Raw genomic sequence first — 23,912 nt, 5'->3', positions numbered from 1 at the left:
TTTTTTTCTTTCTTTTTTATTTTATTTGTATACTTTTATAATACACATAACATGAACCCAGCTCATCCGTCTACAAGCATATCTATGCTTATTGGATGAGCTTGCAAACCTACTATAATTTGTTTGTATATTTTGTTTTATCTTGTTTGTTTGCTAAATAAATATTATTATTATTATTATTATTATTATTATTATTATAGATTTTTGGATCTGGGTATGATCAGTAAATTGGTATCTGAAAATATAATTGTCTAGTATCATTATAATATTATCCATGTTCGATTTTAAAATCGAGCGCTGATATTGATGAACAATATCGTTTATCAAACTCGACGTCTCCACAAAAGTGCGCGTTTATTTTTGTCGATGTAACAGTACGTTTTTTTGTCTTCTCGTGTAAATGTAATCCAAAAAATATGTAACAAAGGCTTCACTGCGTGATTTATATTATAATATTCCTAATTGATGCGTTATAATATATTATGGTATGAGTAGCAGCTTGCACAATGTTCTCATATGATTGCACCTCAGAAATTATATTATCAGTAATAATTGGTAATTATTATTCAAGTTAAACAAACACTATAATATAATACACATACGCGGGTGTGTCTAGCATTCGCACAATTATTAATAGAAGATAACAGATTATTGTACAGTATATACCAATATCACACGGAACGATTAGGACAACAATAACCGATTACGTTTAACAGTTTAGTACCCATTAGAATTTAGTATGTTTATACACTATATAGGAACCAATTATAATCATTTGCAGTTAACTTACATTAATTTTTAATCATCATTATAATACAATACTGAGGTATTATCGTTTAACAGTTTCGTTATAAAAAATATCATCCCACATTTCTTAAATCTCTATAGATACTAACAGTAGGATACTATAAGTTATAATAATAATACGTAGGTATAATATACTTATATTGAATTGAGACGTGTACAATTTCGCAATATTATTTTTCTGTCTTTCGAAAGTTCGGATTACTTACTCTTAGTAATATAATTTGAAAAATATAGATTGATTGTGTCAATCGTCATGCATTGTATGATCGCATGTGTGTTATATAGTAACATATATAATTAAAAACTTGATTATTCCATCTAGTCACACACACACAGTTGGGAAACTATAATCACCATTGTAAACAATGCCGACACGATTTAAATGCATTACCATATTAATAACTAAAGGGCAAACGATTTAAAATTAAATTGAAATTATTCCAAGTCAAATTAATTAGTTTATGTTTGCCAAAATGTGTAAAAGCCATGTAGTTACAATGATGACATTTGTTTATTGAAAATGATAAATTAAAATTATACGTCTGAATCGTACAGCAATAGTTGTTTTATTATTTATATAAGCTTAAAACCAAAACCTTTGGACCGTATTACAGTATAGCAATTATCTTTTAAAATATTTAACAAGAGCAATTTTAATGTTAAATAGTTTTTTTAAAATTATATAATTTTATGTTATTGAATTATTGCATTCATTAAATCTAATGAAGTTTATATAATGACAAATTAGTTAAGTTAGTTGTATAATATGTTATGAAGGATTAATGATCAAAGTCATTGAACATCAATTGAATATATATTATTATTTATATATACATATAATGTAATATATATTATTATACATTTACACGGTAATGGGTAGGAGTAAGCTTATTGCATTCAAATGTTAAGTTTCAATACTCAGAGCTACACAGTCTGAGTGAAAAAAATCTAAAAAATCTAACACAGTTTTCATACAACTAACGTTTTTTTTTTTACAGTAAATTGAACTTAAAATACACGTAAAACAGTGTTTGTTTTAACATTTTTGAATATATGATCACGTTGATGGCTTTTTTCATATGACTAAGATTAATATAAATTAAAATGTCATAACCACAGTTTCTCTTTGCAGTTGAAATACGCGTGTGTGTGATTCGTGTGAGCATCGTATTTTGCGTATAATTGTCGTTATAAATTTCCAGCCAAGTATGCGACGAAAGGTGAGTGCATTAAATTGTATTATTAACGTGTCATTTTAAATTTCACAGTCCGTTAAACTAAATTAAATTAACCTATTTATTAGTATTTATTTAAAGCTGAGTAAATGTTTTATACTTATATTTAAAATGAACGTTAATCGTTACTGTAAAATGTCAATTGCCTTTTTATAATTTAATGCTCCTACGCTCTAATGTATCAGTGGGTATTCATCGTATAATAAAGTAGTTACTATTTAGACATGGTTCACTTCACTAAAATTGTTATGTTTTACATATTTACCTTATTCTGAGAGTATAATTATATTATTCTATCATACCTTTACCTACGTGCGTATTCGTAACTCATAATTTTTAAAATTAAATAAACACAATACAAAACGAGCATGAATCTTGTCCAGATTTTTAATAGTTTTATTCCATTAACGAATACTTAAATTATTGTTTATTATTACATAATATATTGAATGATGAACCTATATTTTTTTTATAGAATTTAAATATTGTATGATAATAATTTGATTTTAATTTTAAGAAAGATAAAATCACAACCATGATAGTGTTTTTAAAAACAACAACATTTTACGATGACAAAATTTATCCAGAAATGTATCAGTCCCTAAGTGTTTTTATATTTATATTGATAAACATTGAATACAATATTTCTTTATATTCAAACACTATATAAAATACAATTTTATATTATAATATTATATTATAATCGTTGTCGGCGTATTTTCAATTTATTTAGTGTTTAATTTTTTCTTTTGTATTATAACTAAATCACGTTTGTATTTATTGGTTCGTATAAGTAATAATCATAACAAGGATAATACTAAAGCTTTGATTATTTTGTATTTCTTCATTCGATTGACATAGGTAATATAATAATATATAACAAAAGCTACCCATATGTTATATTTTATAATATTATGGTATTAAACCTTATACCCAGACAGCAATTGTATGATTAATAATATTAGTATAACGTTATTATAATACTATAATAATATTATTACAAATAATATGATTCAAAATCAGAAATACCTATCTAGAATCTCTTTAACAAACATACGTACCACTAAATTAAATAACGCGTTGAAATTCAATTAAAATTGATTATTTGTATATAAGTTATTATTATACTACAATAAATACTGAAGTACACTGATGAGGTTTTTTTTAGTATATGATTCCTATCGTTATAATATCGCGAATATTGAATAATAAATAGTATACCACTCAAATACTAATGTTATATCAAAAATAAATTTACTGGTGGTTTTTTTTTACTCGTAATATATTTGGTACTATGTTTACTTTTTAGTAATACACAATAACCAATGATATTGTACATATGACCTAAAATGGATAAAAATGGTATTATATTTATTTAGAACGCATTAATCACTGAGTTGTTGGTCTAAGCGCTGAGTGTTAATTGTTATGGGTGAAACGTTTGAGAATAAATTGTAAAATTCTTCTCACTTCGATTATTGAGAATCTGGTCACGAACGGACGGCAAATAAAGCGACAACAAATCTTAATGGCCTTGGCAATAAACATGAGTATAGTAATTGCTAAACTGTATTGTAGTGTACTGTCACAATTTACCGAAAAAAAGAAAGAAAACGAATATCCAAAGAAATTCCATAATTTTATATTTATTTCGAGTAATGCTCTACAGTTTGTTATACTAAACTGTATAATATGATATCATCGTCGATGGTCGTATTTCATTTTTAGTGAATGTTTTAAAAGAAAACTTCTCAATTCAAACTCATGCAATGTTTTTATTCCCCATAACGGCTAAACTTGTTCTAAAAATATATTTTTAAGATTCATCGTCATGGACTGGTTGCACATAAATCACTTAAATAATCGTACACATATTATTATATTCGATGAAAAATTATAATAATTACACGGATATGATCTTTTACTGGTAACCCGTGAGTATAGTGTTATTATAGTTATAATACATTTGAAAGCATTCACAAATTGTTGACATCAGCTGTACCTATAGTGGTGTTCTGAAAACTGTTCAGCGTGCTGTGCTTGGTTTGGCTTACTGAAGTGTCGATGTGGCGTTTTTTTTAACCATAAATTACCAATTGCCAAGTATAAGATTTTTGAAGTATAAAAAGGCGTTGTTGGGACACGAAAGATGCGGATTCTCAACTGACGTAGATTGTCAAGTTTTAACCAAATTTTAAAATCATTAAACAACAAATCTTGTTATACACAGCGATTATTATAAATACCGAGTAAATTTTATAATAATCTCGACATACTGTAGTTTCAATATCAGTTTACTATACCTACCATGAACGTGACATTTATCAGTAGATTTTTTAACGATTTCAAATTACGTTCGTACAATCCTCCGTACTTACCTAACCAGTGAAAATGCGAATCGATACTTGTATTATCCACGGGTTTTTCGAACAAATTAATACCGGCAGTGTGTCGGGTACTCGTTTACCGAAAAAAAAAAAAAAAAAAAAAAACGATTTAGGCTAATAAAACGTGAACGTACAAACCGTGTATGACTAGTTGAAACGAGGGTGGAAAAATTGCGCATGCACTGGTAATTATTTTTCAATTTATAATACGCAGACATGAATAATGTGACTTTAAGTGGACGTTTTACCCGCTCAGTGTGGAGTGGGCGGTGTCGGTGGTAGTGTGGCGGTGCAGTGCCGGTGGTGGGCTGTGCACTTGAACCGACAATTTCTGAGTTATTAACCGTTACACGAGGACATGCAATATTTCACACCGAAATTGACAATCGCCAGTCGACGGAAATGATTTATGTGACCGACACGGGGCCAACCAGTGCTCCCTCCAACTCTCGGCCGTCCGTTCATCGTATATTTCTTATTACGGTTCCACACATGAAACTACACTTTGCCCCGCCCCCCCCCCCCCTCTCGCGATCCCTTCCTGCCCGTCCGACTATAATCCACTTAGGTTGACACGGCGCAGGAAAACCCGCAAGATCTAAAAATTGTATTGCGGCAAAATCGAGTTTTAAACTTGTAGAATTTAATATCGAAAAAAAAAATTAAATGTTGATATCCGGGCTAACCAGGAGACAATCTTGCAATCACGCGTTGTTAGTGTTATTTTTCAGGTTCTCGACAATACTCAAATCGTCAATACGAACTACTACGCGAGTGTTAAATAATAATACGTTAAATCGTTACAAATGCCTATGGTTCTTTTAATAAAAAAACATTTGTTCGTTTATATTTGTGACTGGATGATTAGTTTGTTAGTTTTTAAGCAACTATATACGTTTTCAGCATAACCTATCGATTTTCCTCTTTTATTAAAAATTGTTTTCACACATACATTTCAGACAGTTATAGACATGTAGGTAGGTATATATTTGTACGGTACTTAATTTCCCGACTGTAATCATGATTTGATGGCGAAACATATTTATTTCATTTTCATTTATTTTGTTGATTTTACTTATTTGACATGTTTAGAATATTGTAATTGTTATTGCATTGCAAATTAGTTTGGTAACTAATTTATTATAATTAGTTTAAAGTATACTTTTACAGTAAAATACACGTTGCACATAATAAATTACAATTTCAAGTTAATGCATTGTGAATATTGTAAAATTATACAACTTAAATGAATTATACGTAGTACATTGTAATAATGTGTACTATTGTGCTGCACAGTATGTTGAAAAGTATTTCCAATGCAATAATAAATTATTAGAGGATGTGAAATATGAAAAAATAAATAAATAGGTTTCGAAGATCTCATATATCCAGTAATTAAAAATATCGTATATTAGCGTAATATACAACACATATTTTGAATTCAAACCGGGTTCTACGACAGGATACTATAATATGTTGATAACTATCATAAAATCAAAAAATATATAAATATACACGCAAATGAATGTATTATAATAAATTATATGTCACATTGAAATCATCTTTTTTTTTTGTGTTGGTAATCTTTTGGATTTATTATAATAATAATATAATGCATACGTATAATACATTAGTGATGGCCGATGGGTATTGAATCATTGTCTGTTGTTTATTATGCGTTTTTCTTTGCTTAAAATATGTGGAAAAAAAACAAATTGTTTTTAATGAATGCCATACAACGAATGTTGAAAAGGCTGAAAAAAAAACATTATATGCATCCTACTGTCATTCATTATTAATAATGGACAAAACTTTTATGCGTCTCTCCATTCCCCACGGACGACATAATACAGTACCTACCTATGTAAATTATTTTAACAAAATAAATTTATCGTTATGTTACAAACATTTATCGTTGTGACTTAAGCCATAATTTGTAATTTGACTGACCTTTAACGTGCTTGTAAAGACGTGGAAAAAAACAAAAGCAAAACATTTAAATAAAAACCAACAATCCGATGGAAATATTATGCAAGGAAGAAATGTAAAAAATAGGAATAAATTTGAACTCACCTATCTTACGACACAAAATCATTATTTTATGAACTAGTAAGACTTTTGTCGTATGCACGGATTTTTTTATCTTTATTTTCATTAGAAATTAACAATCTACACAGTTTATGTGATAAGAGTAATAACGCATACGTGAAATGTTGAATAAGAAGCCATTGACGATACTTATAATAGCTTGAATATTTATTTATTTTATTTAAAAACCAATTTTTTTTTTATTTATATAACATTGTTGAGCACATTTTCCACGCTTTTGGTTGTATTTGAGTTGGTAATTGCAGAAGGTTTCCTGGAAGTCTTAGAATAGAAAGGTTTTTTATAAGAGGTTTCTGATAGGATAGAAGTCGCTTGTGAAAGCACGAGCAAAAGAATTTAGTGATTTTTCATTAATAGTTTTCATACCTAATGTTTTATTTAAAATATAAGTTCTCGTGAAATTATTGTACCATGTATCAGATATAATATAGTATTTTGTAGTGTTGATTCGTTTGAAACAAAGGTTGCGGTTAGATAATGTTTTGGTAATTTGTTTTTCTATTATAATTTTACTTTTGTTAAACGATAAATATGTTTAGTCACATAATTTATCTTATAACACTATTCGTCAACTTTGTACAGTTGAGCAATGATAAGTTATAGTTTTAAAAGTCATTAAACACTTCAAATTAATTTAACACAAATAAATACAATTAATGTATGATTTATTTTGAAAAGTTCAATTGTTTTTCACGTTAATTGAATTTTATAAGACACCTGTTTAACGAATACTCTCTTGCGATTAAAACATTGCGACTTAGGTACCTGGGCGTTTCAACTGACATCGATATCTTTCATAATATTACGTACGTTATGAATTCGCTCGGCGGTACGAAGTTCAAACTGTGCATTACGATTTCCGACGAGTGGGATACCAGCTTATGTCATACGGTAACTGAATTTAATCGTTTTAACGAATCGGTTAATTAGTTCGTATCTATCTAATTTTGCACCGTCGTCGGTTTTTATGCGCATACATACAGCCGGCAAGCCGAACAGTCGGGAAACGCTGTTGCCATAAGCAGAGGTATAATAATAATAATAATAATAATAATAATAATCCGAGTATGTGCTAAAGCTATTTGAATAACACTAAAACGGGTACGGCGCGCGGTGGTGGCGCATCGGTTTCGGAACGTTCCACTCCGGAGAAGGGTCTCGGGAATTGCGCGCAGTAACTCAGCGTGAAGCGCAATAAACCCGATAATTGTCAACTCAGTTGGCCCATTGCCCCTTATAGTCTTACCTCGCGCGTATACCAAACGAAGCGCTTTGCACGATCGTATCGAAATGAAAATATGCCCGTGAAAATATATCATAATATCCCTTCTCCCACCACGAGGATTCGATTTTATCGCAATTTATTTTTCTATTGTATTTCACCATCCGGACGACGACGGATTTTCAGCGTCGATCAAACGGCCACGACGCGACCTATTTATAACCGGACCGCTGTCGGTAATTAACAGGCACTTGGAATAACGTACTTCAACGTCGGCAGTCCTCTACTGCAAATACGGCGTACCATAATATATTAATATGTACCTACCTATCTATTTTAACGACCGCACAGCGGCCGACGTGTAGGTATAATATCTACCGGGCGTTCCGCGAAGAATGAACTGACTTTGGTCATTTACGTTTACAGATCACGGACACGTGTAAGTTTTTCCTGGGTTTATTCTCGTCTCGTGCGACCCGTGCAGACGCCAACAGATGACTCAGAAGCTGCTGATAAGTTCAAATCGAATTTTCCCCCGTGGCCACCGTGACACTGCAACAGCAGTATAGTAGCCGTCACAGATATGCCATAGCGAGGTGGTTGGCAAGGCATTTGAATACCGTATCGATATCGTTCGTGTATATTGGGTGGTGGGTGTGGGACAGGGGGGAGATATTCAAAATCAGTTCGTTCTTCGTGGGACACTCTGTTTGTATTTTATATTATGTTATTCTATTACGTTATTAATAGTTTGGGACTACCCTCTTCTTACCACCCTCTCTTCACTTATTGCAAACCGGACTCGACCGTTGTTTATTCATTAATAATAGAACTTTATATTCCGAGTGGAGGGATGAATTGGTGATTGGTTTTACAATAATGTGTATGTGTTTTTTTTGTGGTTTTCGACAAAATCGATTTTAGTTTTTCGGGGTAATTTTAAAACAAATAGGTAAATGCCATTTTAACTGAATGATTGTATTAAATTTTTTTTATAAATGACAACATTTTCAAAATATTTTGACTTGTTTTGAGCTGTTTACGGACATTTTCAGTTTCAATATCAAAATAAAATTTTGAACTTATAGACTATAGTCTATTGTTAATAAGTGTCAATAAAATGTTATTTGTCGAGACAAAATGTTTAAAGATTTTATAAAAGCTCCTGATATATTGTTATAATAGTAGTTGAAATATAATATTAAAAATAAAAAAAGCACAATTTTTTTATAAGTATTGAAAGTTTTAAGCTTAAATTTTAACAAAATGTATCAAATTTAAAAACTATTTTGTTGTTAAAAATTTATAAAATGTTCAACTTGCATAGTTAAGAATTGAAAATTTAAAAAAAGGTTCTTCGTAAGTAGGTTATTTTGTAAACAAAAAATATAAAAACAGTTTTTTTTAATAGTTATTTTATGTTTAAATTTGGACAAAATTAGATTTTTAAACGAAAAAGAACGATTTTAGTTTTGTGTAATATATAAAAAATATTATTCGTGGGTACTTGAAACTTCTAAAGTATATTATTATATACGAATATGATAATAAACAAATAATAATAATTCAACTTAACCGGCTACCGTAATAATAATAACAATATAAATATAATATAAAATATCCTAGGCTCACAAACCGTCCCTGCTCAGAATCGTTTTTCATATACAATGATATTATACCGTGTGGATTCAAATTCAACACCATCCATAACAGTCACCCATTTGTAACCTACTGTACAGCAGATCGATTTCCACTTAATCGAATTTTTATTTTAAACTTTATATCACGTCCATGTAATAATCAAATATAAATTCAATTATTGAACGTTCTACGGCTTGAACACGAAATAATAGAACTAATGTTATAATGTTAACATTTTAACTTAAAAAAAAAAAACAATTTAATGAGGTATTGTCAATTTTATCGAATATATTATTGCGTATTATTTTTGTCACAAAAATAATTCAGTATATATCTGCAGTGCTTTGAATTGTTCTTGTATAAGAGTTTCTATTTATTTTATTGCAATTATTATTTGGGCTTTGTGTAAGGTTTAATCAACAAGTCGTACAGTTATTTTTTTTTTTTAAATATTAAAAGGTATCTTTTATAATATCACGAAGTCATTATTCTTAACGGTCCGTTTGTTACTTATAGTTTTTTATTTTACTAATATATTATATCATATGAGTATCGATTAACGGACAAGTATGTACAATGGATTATTTTACAAAAATTAAATACAACAATAATGGCACTCTTGAATAAAAAAAAACATAACAATTTGATGGATTTTGAGATTTATAACTTTATACGCCTTTGTTTATACTAAACATTTCGATAATTTTCTACTTATAACTTATACATCTACAAATGCCACGTTTGTTTGTTTATTATTTATTTTCGGTCAAGATTGCTATACTTCTGAAAGGACTTTGTAAATTAGTATTTGCCAATAGGTGTATAAAAAGAAAAATTTTCCGAAGTTCCATTATTGACTTTCATTGGAACTTCAGAAATTAGCAAAAGTTTCATTGCCGTCGTCTCTTTAGATGTTATTATGTTCATTAATAACAAATTGCTCTAAAATGTAATGATTTACCACAAACACTGAAATACTGGATAAACTTGTAATCAACCTCTAATTTAAGTATTTACCATTGGTTATCATTTTTTTCTGTTTTATAATCCTCTTACTCTATATGTGGGTATAATGTTGTATACTTTCTATTCATTTAATAAGAAATTGTTTTTCTCGATTTGGACGAAGACAATAACTATTCACATGTGTTATTTATTTTAATTTTAAAAATATTGTTAGAACGTACTACTTTAAGTTTTAATTTGATTGAAATAATAGGAAAATCAATTAATTTTTTTTCATAGCAATCAACATAACATTATCTTGGTTTTAATTAATATTACTTCATTTTGTATTAGTCTATGTGATGATTTTATTTGATCGACATAACATCGTAACAATACATCGTTAAATTTTAAATTGGATTTAAAACGAGTTTACAAATGCTGCGAGCATTTTTCAAAAGAATTCTTAGAAAATGTAATATTATATTTTAAAGTTGTACCTAGCTAACTTTTTTTTATACAAAAATTTAATTATTGATGAGAAAAACACATATTTTATACTTAAAACACTTTGGCAATTACTCCTTGTTCATTGGACAGTTAAACTATGTGCATTGTACGTGCCGTACGTTTAAACACGCCTAAACAATAATATCCTGTCGTAAATTTTCATACGTATAGTTGGAGCATTGAAATTGGATTTCACATTACATAGGCATTTTCCAACAGAATATAGGATGATGGTAAATTAAAACTTCCACCCTTCTCTCGCTGTGTGTCTAAGACGTTCGTCTTTTTTGTCGGACAAAATTTATGTTCCACTGGTGTTTGCCAGAAAATCCGTTATGCTCAATAGCAGTTGCAGTATCCCTCAAATGAGTAAAGAAAACGTATTATTTATTTTTATTTATGTACATAAATATATAATATACGTTATACACTGTTTCTGTAACTTTAGCCGCGCACCTGGATTGGCAATTTTTTACCGGTGGATTTATACTATTATTATTATTATTATTTTTTTAGTTATCTCTTCTAAGCGTTTCAATTAAATAATAAACCTAGTTTATAGTTTTTTGTTACGGTATTTTATTGTTGCTAATGAGATAAACCATTTGAAAATGTTGATAGAGCTCTTTTGTTAAAAAGGAACGGAAAACCTTTCAAATCTAATTTGGACGCACCTGGCACTTTGTGAGCTCCATTCACTATAATATCATCGCTATTTTCTGGGTTTGTGCGTTCCTCGATAACATAAACTTCGACAACGACCGTCGTTTTTTTACCCTTCACGGTGTATAGTGCTTTCGGCTATCGATAAAATTGGATAAATATTTTATTGATTTTATGGCTAATAATTATGTTTAATATTAATTTTGATTAACTGCGTGTTATAAAATATATTACGATGTTACCATTTTCCCCTATAGATAATGATTTAGAAATTTGACCGAAAAACGCAATTACTTACCGAAATATAAGCATTAAATTATATTTATTGCTCCGTGCTATAAATTCACGTTATATCATATTTCAACAATTTGTTATAGGTTTTTATCATTATTTTCATGAAAATTATTGTTGTGAAATATTTACTTTTTACTTTTTAAGTAGTAATTTTTGAAATCTGGTCATTTACGTTTTGAGTAAATTCCCGTATTAGAATATCAAGTATATTAAAAAATGTATAATGTTAATAGTGGCACTTTATTTCGTTTCTCTTAAGTTTTAAATAATTGATGTTGACACGAGTGTTTGCATAATGTTTACGAACCATATATACCATGACTGTGTATCTTTTAAGTTTTCTGTTTTAAACAATGATACAATTTTTTTTTTATTGTTCAATGTTGTTAATTTAAAATAAATATAATAATACAAGTTTTAATTAAAAATATTGTTAAGTACACTTATTAAATACAAACTATATAATATTATGTAAACTACATTTAGTTTTGTTAATATTTTTCATACATTTTGCTATGCATAAGAATTCTTATTAATAAGCATCGCAAATTGTATTAAAGATTTTTTTTTTTGTTAAACTCAGATTTGTGAACAATATGAGTATAATAACATTTTAATTGTTAATAATGTATATGGTTCGGCACTTAATTATATTTATTATTATCTATTAACATTATTTTTATATTCTTCATTAAATTTTATTTTAGAATTTTTTTTCCTACTTACACAATATTTGCTTTGGAATAATAACTACGAAAATTGTTTTCCAAAGCAATGGCCCAATCTTAAGTTACTTTTGAGTAATCATTAATTGTTTATTTATAATGTTATAATTAATAGTGTTAAATATATCTTGATTCAAAATTATAATTATTTACTTCTATAAAAATAGTTAAATATTTTACATTCTGAGCGGAGCGATGTATGTATTGGTTTTACAATGATGTGTATTTTTTTTATTTAAATTTTAAATTTTTGTGTCACCTTTTGGGGAAATAAAAATGATCCAATTTTCAACTTCAGTATCTCGTTTGATAGGATGTGAATCTAGTTGGTGCATTGGAAATTCTTAATAGTTTTCAAAAGCGCCGGAAAATCAAAAAAAAAAAATATTTATGAAAAAAGGGAATTTTCATTCAAAATGGTTTTTTGTGCGACTCTAAAACATGATATTACATTTTAACTGAATGTTTATATTAGCATTTTCTATACACCGTAACATTTTCAAAATATTTTGACTAGTTTTGAGCTGTTTTACGGACATTTTAAGTTTTCAATTTTTAGCGTTTGAAGTTCAAATTTTTACAATATTTGACATTCACTCGGTTTCTCGTCTAGTGATTTTCTTGTTTTATTGTAATTTGATAAACTGGATAATCGTAGACACTTGAAATTTACATCATGTCACCATATTATGTTTATTTTATCATTTTCTATAATTGATAACTTTTTCGAAATATTTTGACTTGTTTGACACAGGTTTTTTTATAGTGATTTTAAGTAAAAATTTGGACGAAATTACATAATATTAAGTAACTATAAATAATGATTTTAATTATTATTTGGAATTTTATTACATTAATTCAACTTACCGGCTACCGTATTAATAATAAGAAATAACAGTATAAATATAATATAAGATATCCTAGACTGACAAACCATCTCCACTAGGAATCGTTTTTCGTATACAATGATATTATATCATTGAATTCAAATTTAACACCATCCATAACAGTAGCCCACTTGTAACGTACTATATAGCAGAATTACTTCGGCTTATCCGATTTTTATAAGTAAGTTATAGATTGAAGACGTTTTAGTTTTGTTTTAAAGATTGAGGGAATTATATTAATTCATAAAAATATATCGGTCAAACAAATACTTTACATTATCATTGATTTAACCGAAATAGTCTAATGAGTTTTTAGTTGCAGTGAAATTAAAAACGACTTACCGTAGATATAGGGAGAACATTTTTGTTTGGCTGCTACAAGATATATTTTTGTAATAAGCTCCGTATAAGAGTAATCTTTAGACGTCTTATCTCGTGACACCGAAAATAAATTAACTGATGGCTTGGCTAATTTGTTGGTTGATATAGTACGTTGGATTATTTTTGTTTTCCAGTAGAACGAAACGATTTAATAATAAGAAAAAACTACTAACATTTAAAACTCCGTCACGGAAGTCAATCTATTTAGGTTTCATTATACTTTATTGTTCTAAACTGCACTCTAACGTTTTATTTTGTTGTTTTCTAGAAAAACAAAGAATTGTAAGTATTTACGTTTATCAGTAAATTGTCGACTGGCTTTGAACGGTGTAGATATCGAATGAATCAATCCATTTCAAAATTGGGTCAAACAATCTGAACGGATATACTGAAATATAAATGTATCTTACACGACAGGATATTTTGCAGTTCTCCAATGAATTTATAACGATTAATGAGTATAATGACCTATATTCTGGAGTGTAGATTCAGAAATAGAATTGTTTGTCTTATCGTTAAAAAAATGTTTCAATACATTGTGAATATTAATTTTTCAGTGCAACTATCGATTCACCGCTCACGTATCAGTGTATATGTCCACATATCATCGGTGGTACAAAATTAAATGGTTTTACCGATTTTGTCGAGTCTTTGTTATTTGTTGTTTTTGTAACTAGTTAGGTACCACGACGATTAGCATATTTTAACATTTTGTTTCAATAATTTAATCAGTGGTTTCATTTATTAAATATTATGTATTCTATGTTTGAAGTCCATTCCTGTTATATTCAAGTCCTCATATCTTATAAATGATAAAAAACAAGTAAAATGAGTAATTTTTGCAGTAGAGTTGTAGGAATTCATTACGTTAACTTAAAAATCGTTTATTGATTAATATATTATGTTGATTGGTTTACCTAATTTATGTATTATTGTTTAATCTGGAATTTATGTGAGGTCCGTGTTTTGAATATCCCCATCTCACGATACACATGTAATGTATAATATTCCAACAACAGGTCACGTCCACATAGGTAGGTAGGTAATGTGATTTTAAACAAAACATATACAAATAAAATTAGTGACTTACTCGTTTTTATGTACTTTATTAATTTCTACTAAATACTATTATGCAGTTTTGAAACTCGACTTTGGTGGAACTAAAACAGTCATTCATACATAGTAAGTTAGCACTGGGTATTTTGTATACTCAGAAACAAAAATAAAATAGTTACTCATAATATAATATAATATTATTATGTTCAAACCTATATTCTGATAATAATTCGTTAGTTATTTGTTTATAATATTCCTAACAGTTATTATTGTTGACCTACACGTCAGTGTACCGAAATTGCCTATACATCACGCCGGCCAACGGATATATTATAATAAGAAAAAAAAAAGTATTAAGTTTTTCCCGGTAGTTTTTACACAATATAGTATGCAGTTGTAAATAAAGTAGAAATCGTAAGACACCGAAGTTGTAATGGCGAACTGGGTTTAATCTTCAATATGACGTAAAATTGACGGTCTCTGCATAACTCTTAAGTCATTATGCATGTATAAATATTTACATAACGTATGTCATAACGTTCTTACAATGATCAGATAATCTACGACGACCACTTAAAATGCAGGTCACCCACCGTCGAATATATCGATGTATGAACCGATTATTTAGCAAAAAGTCAATGAATTTGCCGATGGTCTCGGTAAGCATAATTTTGATTGTTTGACATGGTTGGATTGAAATGTTTTGATCACGGAAAATTATTGTATTTTTGTCAATCGGCAGGAAATAAAAATCTATTAATACTGAGATAACACGAAATTGGTTTGAAAATATATGCCTAATATTACGGGAAGTACACAAAGCTGACCAGATTTATAATGTTGACGAGACTGGACTCTTTCATATATATTGTATGGCACTATGGCGTATATGTATATAATAATGTAATACAAAGTTGATTGTTTTTGAATTGTTGTTATAATAACTATAGATCATTATGACCTATTTTCCCTGGTCCTTTGATCATTATTTTAAACCATTTACTGTATTTGAGTGTCGTGTGCGCGTTACACACTAGGAAACATTGCCGGTGTTAATTAATTTATTTTTTTGGCGAGGTTACGTATTGTTCGGCCAAGAATAAATTGAAAATGTTTTAAACATTTGGAATTTCGATTGTCTAAAAAGTAAATTGTATTTATAAATTAAAAATCATTTATTCCAAACGGATACGCAGCTACTGCTGCAATAATGTCCGGGCTTACAATTATTATGCATAAATTATAAATATATCCTCGGGATTTTTTTTCGTAAAAAGTCGTCTGACGCAGTATCTCAGGTTTATTACCGCCGGATAAACTGACAATTAAGTTCCTGTACGGAAATGTCATAGATTCATGAAGGACGTGGTACTGGTGAGATAATATGATTACACCGTTAAAGACGCCACCTTGTCGATACCAGAAGTCAAAATGCACGTTGGGTTATTATAATAGTAATTATTATAGTAAGGTAATAATAGTTATAGTAGGTAATTATTATAGTCCAGTTTGATAATACCGTTCGATACATTACAACGGATAGTTATTATATTTTAATGACACACATAAATGACAGTATAAAGTATAATAATATTATCTGCGGCGCATTTGACCACCCGGGTTCGCGTAGTGCACAAAAACCTTGCCGCACAAACACGTGTTGATAACCAACCGTACCAATTGTCCCAACCCAACCGTACCAACCCTACCAACTTTACGATACCGTACCTTATGATCTCAGTCGTTGAAACCTTAAATCCATTAAAAAAAAAAAAATTATAAATAACTATCCATGTATGCAATTTCTAAAATAATTTGTATGTTGTCCAGGAGAAATTTAAATTGTTTTCCTTCACTGCGTATAAGAAAAACAATTTTCATTGAAGTCGTATGACTTTCTTAAAGTTTTTGAAAACACTTCTTTTACAGAATTTTATGACGTTTCAAAACAAATTTATTTTTTGTTTTTCGTGCTACACGTACATTGCCCGAGACTATAATAGCTCATTTCTCGCCCTCGCCACACAATATACTATATTAGCTAATAGTATAATTATAGAATGCACATAATATTAATATAAATACAATCTGAATACTGTGACACAGAATAACGAATTATATATTATTATATTTCAAACACTTACGCTGCCCATAGCAATATAAGATTTTTCATTTTTGTGTGCTGGGGAACAAATATTAGTTTATTAATCGATATTATTTTATGTTAATTTCAAATTTAAAAGAAAAAAAGAGAAATTAAACAAGTTAGAAGAGCTCACTTTGTGAGGATACTGAATTCTCAGTATCTATAAGAAGTGTATTATTATACAACGCAATAATCCAATGAAATAAATTTCGTTTTGTATCAATTTTTTAATATTTGCTAGTATGAACTATGAATCTATATTAAATACTCATATTTTAAAATATATTTTAATACTGGAAAGCATTTATTTATTTTGAATAGAACCAATAATAAACTATTTATTTGTCAAGAAACTTTTTGATAATTACCTACATTGTTTATTAGTCAAACATTGAGTTGTAAATTTTATGTATATTATAATATTATAGGTACATAGATAATACATTTATGAAAATACGAAATATTTCTTTCATGGTAATATATAATTTTAATTGTTAATTTCCTTTTATTCACTCGGATTTTATTTTAATAAATCCATTGTATACTATATAGGTACCTATATAGCTTCGTTATCTATTCTAGTAGGATCTACGATGCATTGTAATAATGTTCGCAGGGATTCGTCTAATGGGTTTAAGCAGGAAAATTAGATTCTAATCAATACGAAATTCCGCTTACAAAAACACTACCATTGCAATAGTAATTTAACCCTTCTGTCAGACTGGCTACCCGGGTGCTTCGTATGTGTGTGTGTGTATTTACCTCTTAAAATTAACTTAAACCAATAAAATATTCATCGAAAACGAGATTTTGTTTTTGTATCATTTGTATAAGCATCGCATCATTCAATGCAAATAAAAAATAAAATTCAACAATATTTGTACGTTTAAAGGATATTTTCCAAAGTATTTTTGAGCTTAATAAATATAATATGTATACTACATGGAACATAATAACTTAGATTTATTTTCAACGGGGTTCAAAGGTCTAATATTTGCAATAGTCAGCTTTATATTTTTCGTAGATGTAAAAATATATTATTTTGTATCAATAAATGTATACTAATATTAATTCAACAAAAATATTGTTTATTGCCTTCAAGTTTATTCAAAACTAAAATTATGCTTATATTGGAACCATCTATCTGAAATCAAAACTAAACAAAAGTATTTGTTTTTGTATAAAGTTTACATAACAACATAATGCTATCAAATTTATCAGAATTTGTATTACCTAGTACTATATTATAAATATAATTGCATATAAATCATATTTATTATTATAATACATTTCAAAATGTTTTATTTTTATTTGGATGAGCCTCGGCGGCTGGGGCCATTGTCTGCCCGTTTCCACTTATATATTATTATTTTTTTCTATGTGTACAATAATAATAATAACAACAATGGTTTTGACTATATGTTTATAGTACATGTTACAATTATCTTTATATTTTGTATATCATATATTTATAAACTTAAAAAAAATCCCATTATTCTGCGAGAAAATCACATTAAACAATACATTGTCTATTAGATACGCGTTGTGAATGATATAATATGATTTAAAGTATGTCTCATTATTTGAGTATGATATGTTTTAAACTGGAAAAATTTCTGTTCAACATTTTCTATAATTTATGATTACGAAAATGTATGCATATACAACTAATAACCTGATGTAGCCTATAACATTATTTCTAAAGAATACTGTTTAACACTCTTTTGTACTTTAAGTCTCGTCTAGCTTATTAAAACTTCCATTAATACTAGGCCAAGTCTTTCAAGTAACGGTTTTGTTGAAAGTGTTATGCTAGTAGTAATAATTATTATAGTGAATTAACTTAACTTAACTTCATAAACTAAAATACAGAAAGTGTTTATAGTAGAAAAATAATAATATTTTTAGTTTTAATGTACCAAGAGCCAAATGTTGTATGTTATTAAAATAATAAAATCGAATAAAGTATAATTATTATTCAGGTTAAACAAATATATTTATATAAGAGAAATCAGTCTGGTATAAGACTCAAGATTTAAGTACAAGTACTACAAATAAGATATTTATAAACATTAAACATTATTTATTAAGTTTGGTTTTGATATTTCTTAAACTTAGTTTCAATAATTTAATGATATATTTTATATTATCACGGAAAAATCACGAAAATTGGCAAATTATTTTGAGTTGAGAATTCATAAAAATTTTTCTTTTTAAATCTAAGATTTTAAAATGTAATATAAGATTACTCATAAGTTTGTCTACCTTTACCAAAAAAAAAAAATGTCTACAAGAAACTTAAATTAAAGTTTTATGAGTCTGAAATTTATATTTTTACAACATTTGATATTCACTCGATTTCTCATGTAACAATTTTCTTATTTTATTGTAATTAAAAAACGAATGACTGTAGATACTTGAAAATTTCACTGAATGTTTATATTAGCATTTTCTATACACCATAACATTTTCCAAATATTTTGACTCTTTTTGAGTTGTTTATGGACATTGTCAGTTTTCAATTTTTTAGTTTTTTTTTTTCTATAAATATCAATAAAAATGCGTGAAAATTGAATATAAGACTCCTGATATATCGTTCTAATAGCAGTTGAAAAATATTAAAAATACATATGCACAATTTTTTTTTATAAGCATTTAAAGTTCAAATTTTGACAACATTTATCAAATTTATAATTTATTAATTATTTTGTAGTTAAAAATGTATAACATGTTGAACTTTTATTGCTAAGGATTGAAAATTTAAAACAAGGCTCCACGTAAATAGGTTATATATAAATTAGTTTATTAACAATAATATCATCAAATATACTTGGTAATATCATAGGCTGACTGACCGTTTTCGCTCGGAATCGTTTTTATTATACAATGATATTATATCATTGAATTCAAATTTAACACCATCCATTACAGTAACCCAACAAATAAAACATATAAATATAGTTATATATAAATTATTATCCAATGTTTGAGGTCTAGTGTACTTAATTTATATTTAATTTTATTAAAATGGTAAAAAAACACAAATAAAATATAAAAATGAATAATATTATATAGGGTAATTTAAATAAAAATAATAAAATGTAAAATTATTTTTAAAATAAGGTTCCAAAATATCAGAAGTGCAGAAAATCAACAACAAAAAAAATGTTTTGAATAATAGACAATAGCAATTATTATTGTTACAAAACTGAAAAAAATAATAATAATGAATTAGTGTAAAGTATGAAAAGATTGGTGTTCAAATTCAATATATATTTATAAAAGTTTTTTACAATACTTATAATTCATCGACAGTACTCGGTTCATTAATAGGAAAGCTTTTGTGGTTTTGTTTTGTGTGTGCTGGATTTTAAGGAACAATCTTTTAGTAAATCCAAGCTATAAAAAATGTTTGGTTTCGCGTGTAGACCAATCTTTAAATTAGTGCTTTTGTGCAAACATTTTTGAAACATAATATTATAATGCTTCATGAACTATTATGAATCGTTTAAAAATAATTTTTCTGTTATGGTGTATGAGCTGAAAGGAAAGGTTTGTATAAATATTTTACTAAATATGAGTAAACAAAATGGTTCTCGTTCTGGGAATAGAATAAAGTAAATTTTGTATTTAAATCAGACCTTTTGTAATGTTTTGTCACTGCAGAATGTCCTGTGTCCTTTCCATGTATATTACTTCAAGTTTTTTGTGATTGCGCTTTATGACCCTTCGTGTCCCTCCCTATCAACGTCTCCTCTATAACCCATACCTTCGATATCACAGAGGACAGCTTGCATTCCTCTGGGTATTCGCTTGTGGCGGCTTTGAAAAGGTTCAGACCCTTCGACAACTAGGACATTGAATATCGTCCTTTTGTTAACGACAATTACATACAATATGATAATCGCATACTAAAAACTAATTGTGGACAGTTATTGAATATGAAATCGTAAGTCAAAGTTTACGTAGTGAGTACCATATGCTTCAAACAGTATATATATTTATATATTATAATATACCTATTGATAATAAGATGCACATTATAATTTAAAACTATTGTGAAATTTAATTCGTATTTCATTAACTGAATTATTTGTTCTTGTATACCAATTTATTATATATAACATAAAATAATATGTTTGTTTATATTATAATATATGTCTTCATGTTAACATATACATACCATGTTGTAATAATATAGTGTGTTTATTTGAAAGTGTTTTTTTAAAAACTTAGAACAAATTGTTAAATATTTGGAATTTGAAAATATGGTTTTTGATTAATTTGTTCTACAATGATTATAAGCTTTAAATAATTAATATCTATGCGCCTTGAGATTTTTAAGATTTTATTTAGGTACCTGCCTATTATTTTTTAATGATAATTCATACAGGTATTTAACTCTATGTTTTGCAGTTTATATTTTTCAGAATAAGTTGGTTTATAGGCATAATTATAAATATTGAATATCAAATGTAGAGTTTGTTGCATACAAATTATTTAAAGTATAGTTTTTTTTTTTTTATTTATTTAAAAATATATATTTACAATCTATACGACAAAGTATAATAAGTAAGTGTGATGACATATAATAACATTTGACATAAAATAACATTAATTTTAGAGTAGGAAGTCTCTCAGCAGTGCCACCTGACAAGAAATTAAAATATAGTTATTTTTCCTAAATTCACTATAAAATTGAATGGAATATGGTATTATTATTACTATTATCATTATTATAATTATTACCATCCATAGTAGATAAAAAATAGAATATATATAACGTATTAAATATATTTGCATAAATCAATCATTTTTGGTGTTGATACAATACTCTGTTTTGATATATTAAAATTTTCAAAAACTGATTTCGCTTCAGAATATTAAAGGCAATATAATAATATATCTATATATTTATAATTTGATGCTGGTTTATTCGAAGTTAATAGACTCATAAACGACTGGGTCGTTTTCAATAAAAGTTATATTAATAGATTCCTTGAGACTTGGAGGGTGTTTAAAGCTTTTTTTCAATCCTTGTAGGTAGCTTTTCCAGCTCATGAATAAAGAATAATATTTTTGTTTATATATAGGATTGCCGTTAGTTATATATTATTATATTACTATTATATATTTATTAGTAGACATATTACACACATTAAAAAAAAAATATATTTATAAAATAAAACTACAAATCTTTGGCACAAGCAAAGCCGGTAGGACAGCTAGTTATCATATATAATAGTAACACGATAGAAGAGAACATTTTTTAAATTAAAATTCTCTAGGATAGGCCATATATGATATGAGGCATACAAGTTCAGAATATCTTAATGGTCCAACAGGAACCTCCTCAGTGTACAGACTGTGGTGTTATCATAGCAGTTAAACATACAGTGAAAGCTCTTTATAACGAATCTGAAGGGACCAAGAGATTTCTTTCGTTATAGAGAGTTTTCGTAATAGAGAGGGTTTAAAAAAAAACAAAATTTTAATTATTTATGTATAAAGGTATGTACCTATGTAATATTATATATCAAACACATCATTATGTTTACATTATTTTATATATATTTACGTATTATATTAAATTATTATTATTATTATACATACTTATTAAATATAATTTAATTTTTATACTATACATATTTATACTTTATTTAAAATAGTCTGTCATCTTAGTTTGGACTTTTTTATTTTGCCAATACTGTTTTTGTATTTTTCTATGAATTTCTCTCATGTTTTGGGATAACTTTGGATCATCTTCATGAAACAATAAGTACTTTTCTAATAATTTAGCCGCATCAAGTGCTTGTTGAATACTTGGTATTACGACTTCGTCAGGTTGTGCTTCCTCTTCATCTTCCTTTTGCTCCTCCTCGACTTTTGTCACTGCATTTAGGATTTCTTCATCAGTTAACGATTTTGTTGTAACTAGATTTTCGTCTATTTCTACATAGTTTTGTAGGTCCTCAGGAGTAAAAGTATGCGGAGTATTGAACTGAGTAATCCACTCACTCAGTGTATCATCTTCATTCTCAAATTGTTCTATTTCTTCTTCAGCATTGGCAAAACTTCGAAGTCCAGCATGACGAAAAGAATGCCGTATAGTTTCTGCTGTTACCTCTTCCCAGGCTTTACTTAAGAAGTTCACCGCATCAAGCATATTGATTCATAGCATTCATTAAGCATTGCCATCAGATTCGATAATTTCCATTAATATTTTCTTTCTATAGTGGCCTTTCAAACTTTTTATAACACTTTGGTCCATCGGCTGTAAGATACTAGTTGTGTTAGCTGGGAAAAATATCATCTCTATGTTCATAAGATTAGATAGATTGGGATGAGCAGGACAATTATCCACAAGTAACAAAATTTTTCGCCCCTTTAATTCTGCATCCCATTTTCTTATTTCTTCTTCAAAAAGTATTGATGTCATCCACGCTGACTTATTTGCTTTATAAGTGACTGGCAACCGTTTAATATTTTTAAAACATCGCGGGTTTTTTGGCTGCTACAAACGCAGTGATACGTTCTTTAGAAAGTTTACCTCCCACGCATTTTTCCCCTTTGAATTTTAATGTTTTATCTGGGGTCATTTTGTAAAAAATACCTGTCTCATCAGCATTAAAAATATTATCCGGAGTGTACTTTTCATTCAATTTTGGCCACACATTAATTAACCAGCTGTTAGTAACATTCAAGTCGACATTTAGTCCTTCTCCGCTTATTTTCCCATAGGTAATATTGTGACGTTGTTTAAATTTTCCAAGCCATCCTTCCGAGGCCTTGAAATCTATAATACCAAGTTGTTGAGCAAAATGTTCAGCTTTAGTTTTCAAAACAGGCCCAGATATAGGTACATTATTACAACGTTGTTTATGGAACCACGTTAACATGGCCT

The 23,912-nt window shown here is 28.0% G+C and overlaps 1 protein-coding gene across 1 annotated transcript; it reads right to left on the bottom strand.

Annotated features, from left to right (window-relative positions):
• Window positions 1–23,192: 23,192 nt before the first annotated feature.
• Window positions 23,193–23,607, bottom strand: LOC132949168 (tigger transposable element-derived protein 4-like). Its single transcript, XM_061019938.1, has 2 exons — window positions 23,559–23,607; window positions 23,193–23,476 (listed from the first exon to the last, which is right to left on the bottom strand). Exons 1-2 carry the CDS (start codon window positions 23,605–23,607, stop codon window positions 23,193–23,195), a joined length of 333 nt encoding a protein of 110 aa, XP_060875921.1.
• Window positions 23,608–23,912: the final 305 nt, after the last annotated feature.

Source organism: Metopolophium dirhodum, chromosome 7, assembly GCF_019925205.1.
Source record: "Metopolophium dirhodum isolate CAU chromosome 7, ASM1992520v1, whole genome shotgun sequence".
Lineage (NCBI taxonomy): Eukaryota > Metazoa > Arthropoda > Insecta > Hemiptera > Aphididae > Metopolophium > Metopolophium dirhodum.
This window is presented reverse-complemented; position numbering and strand designations above follow the sequence as displayed.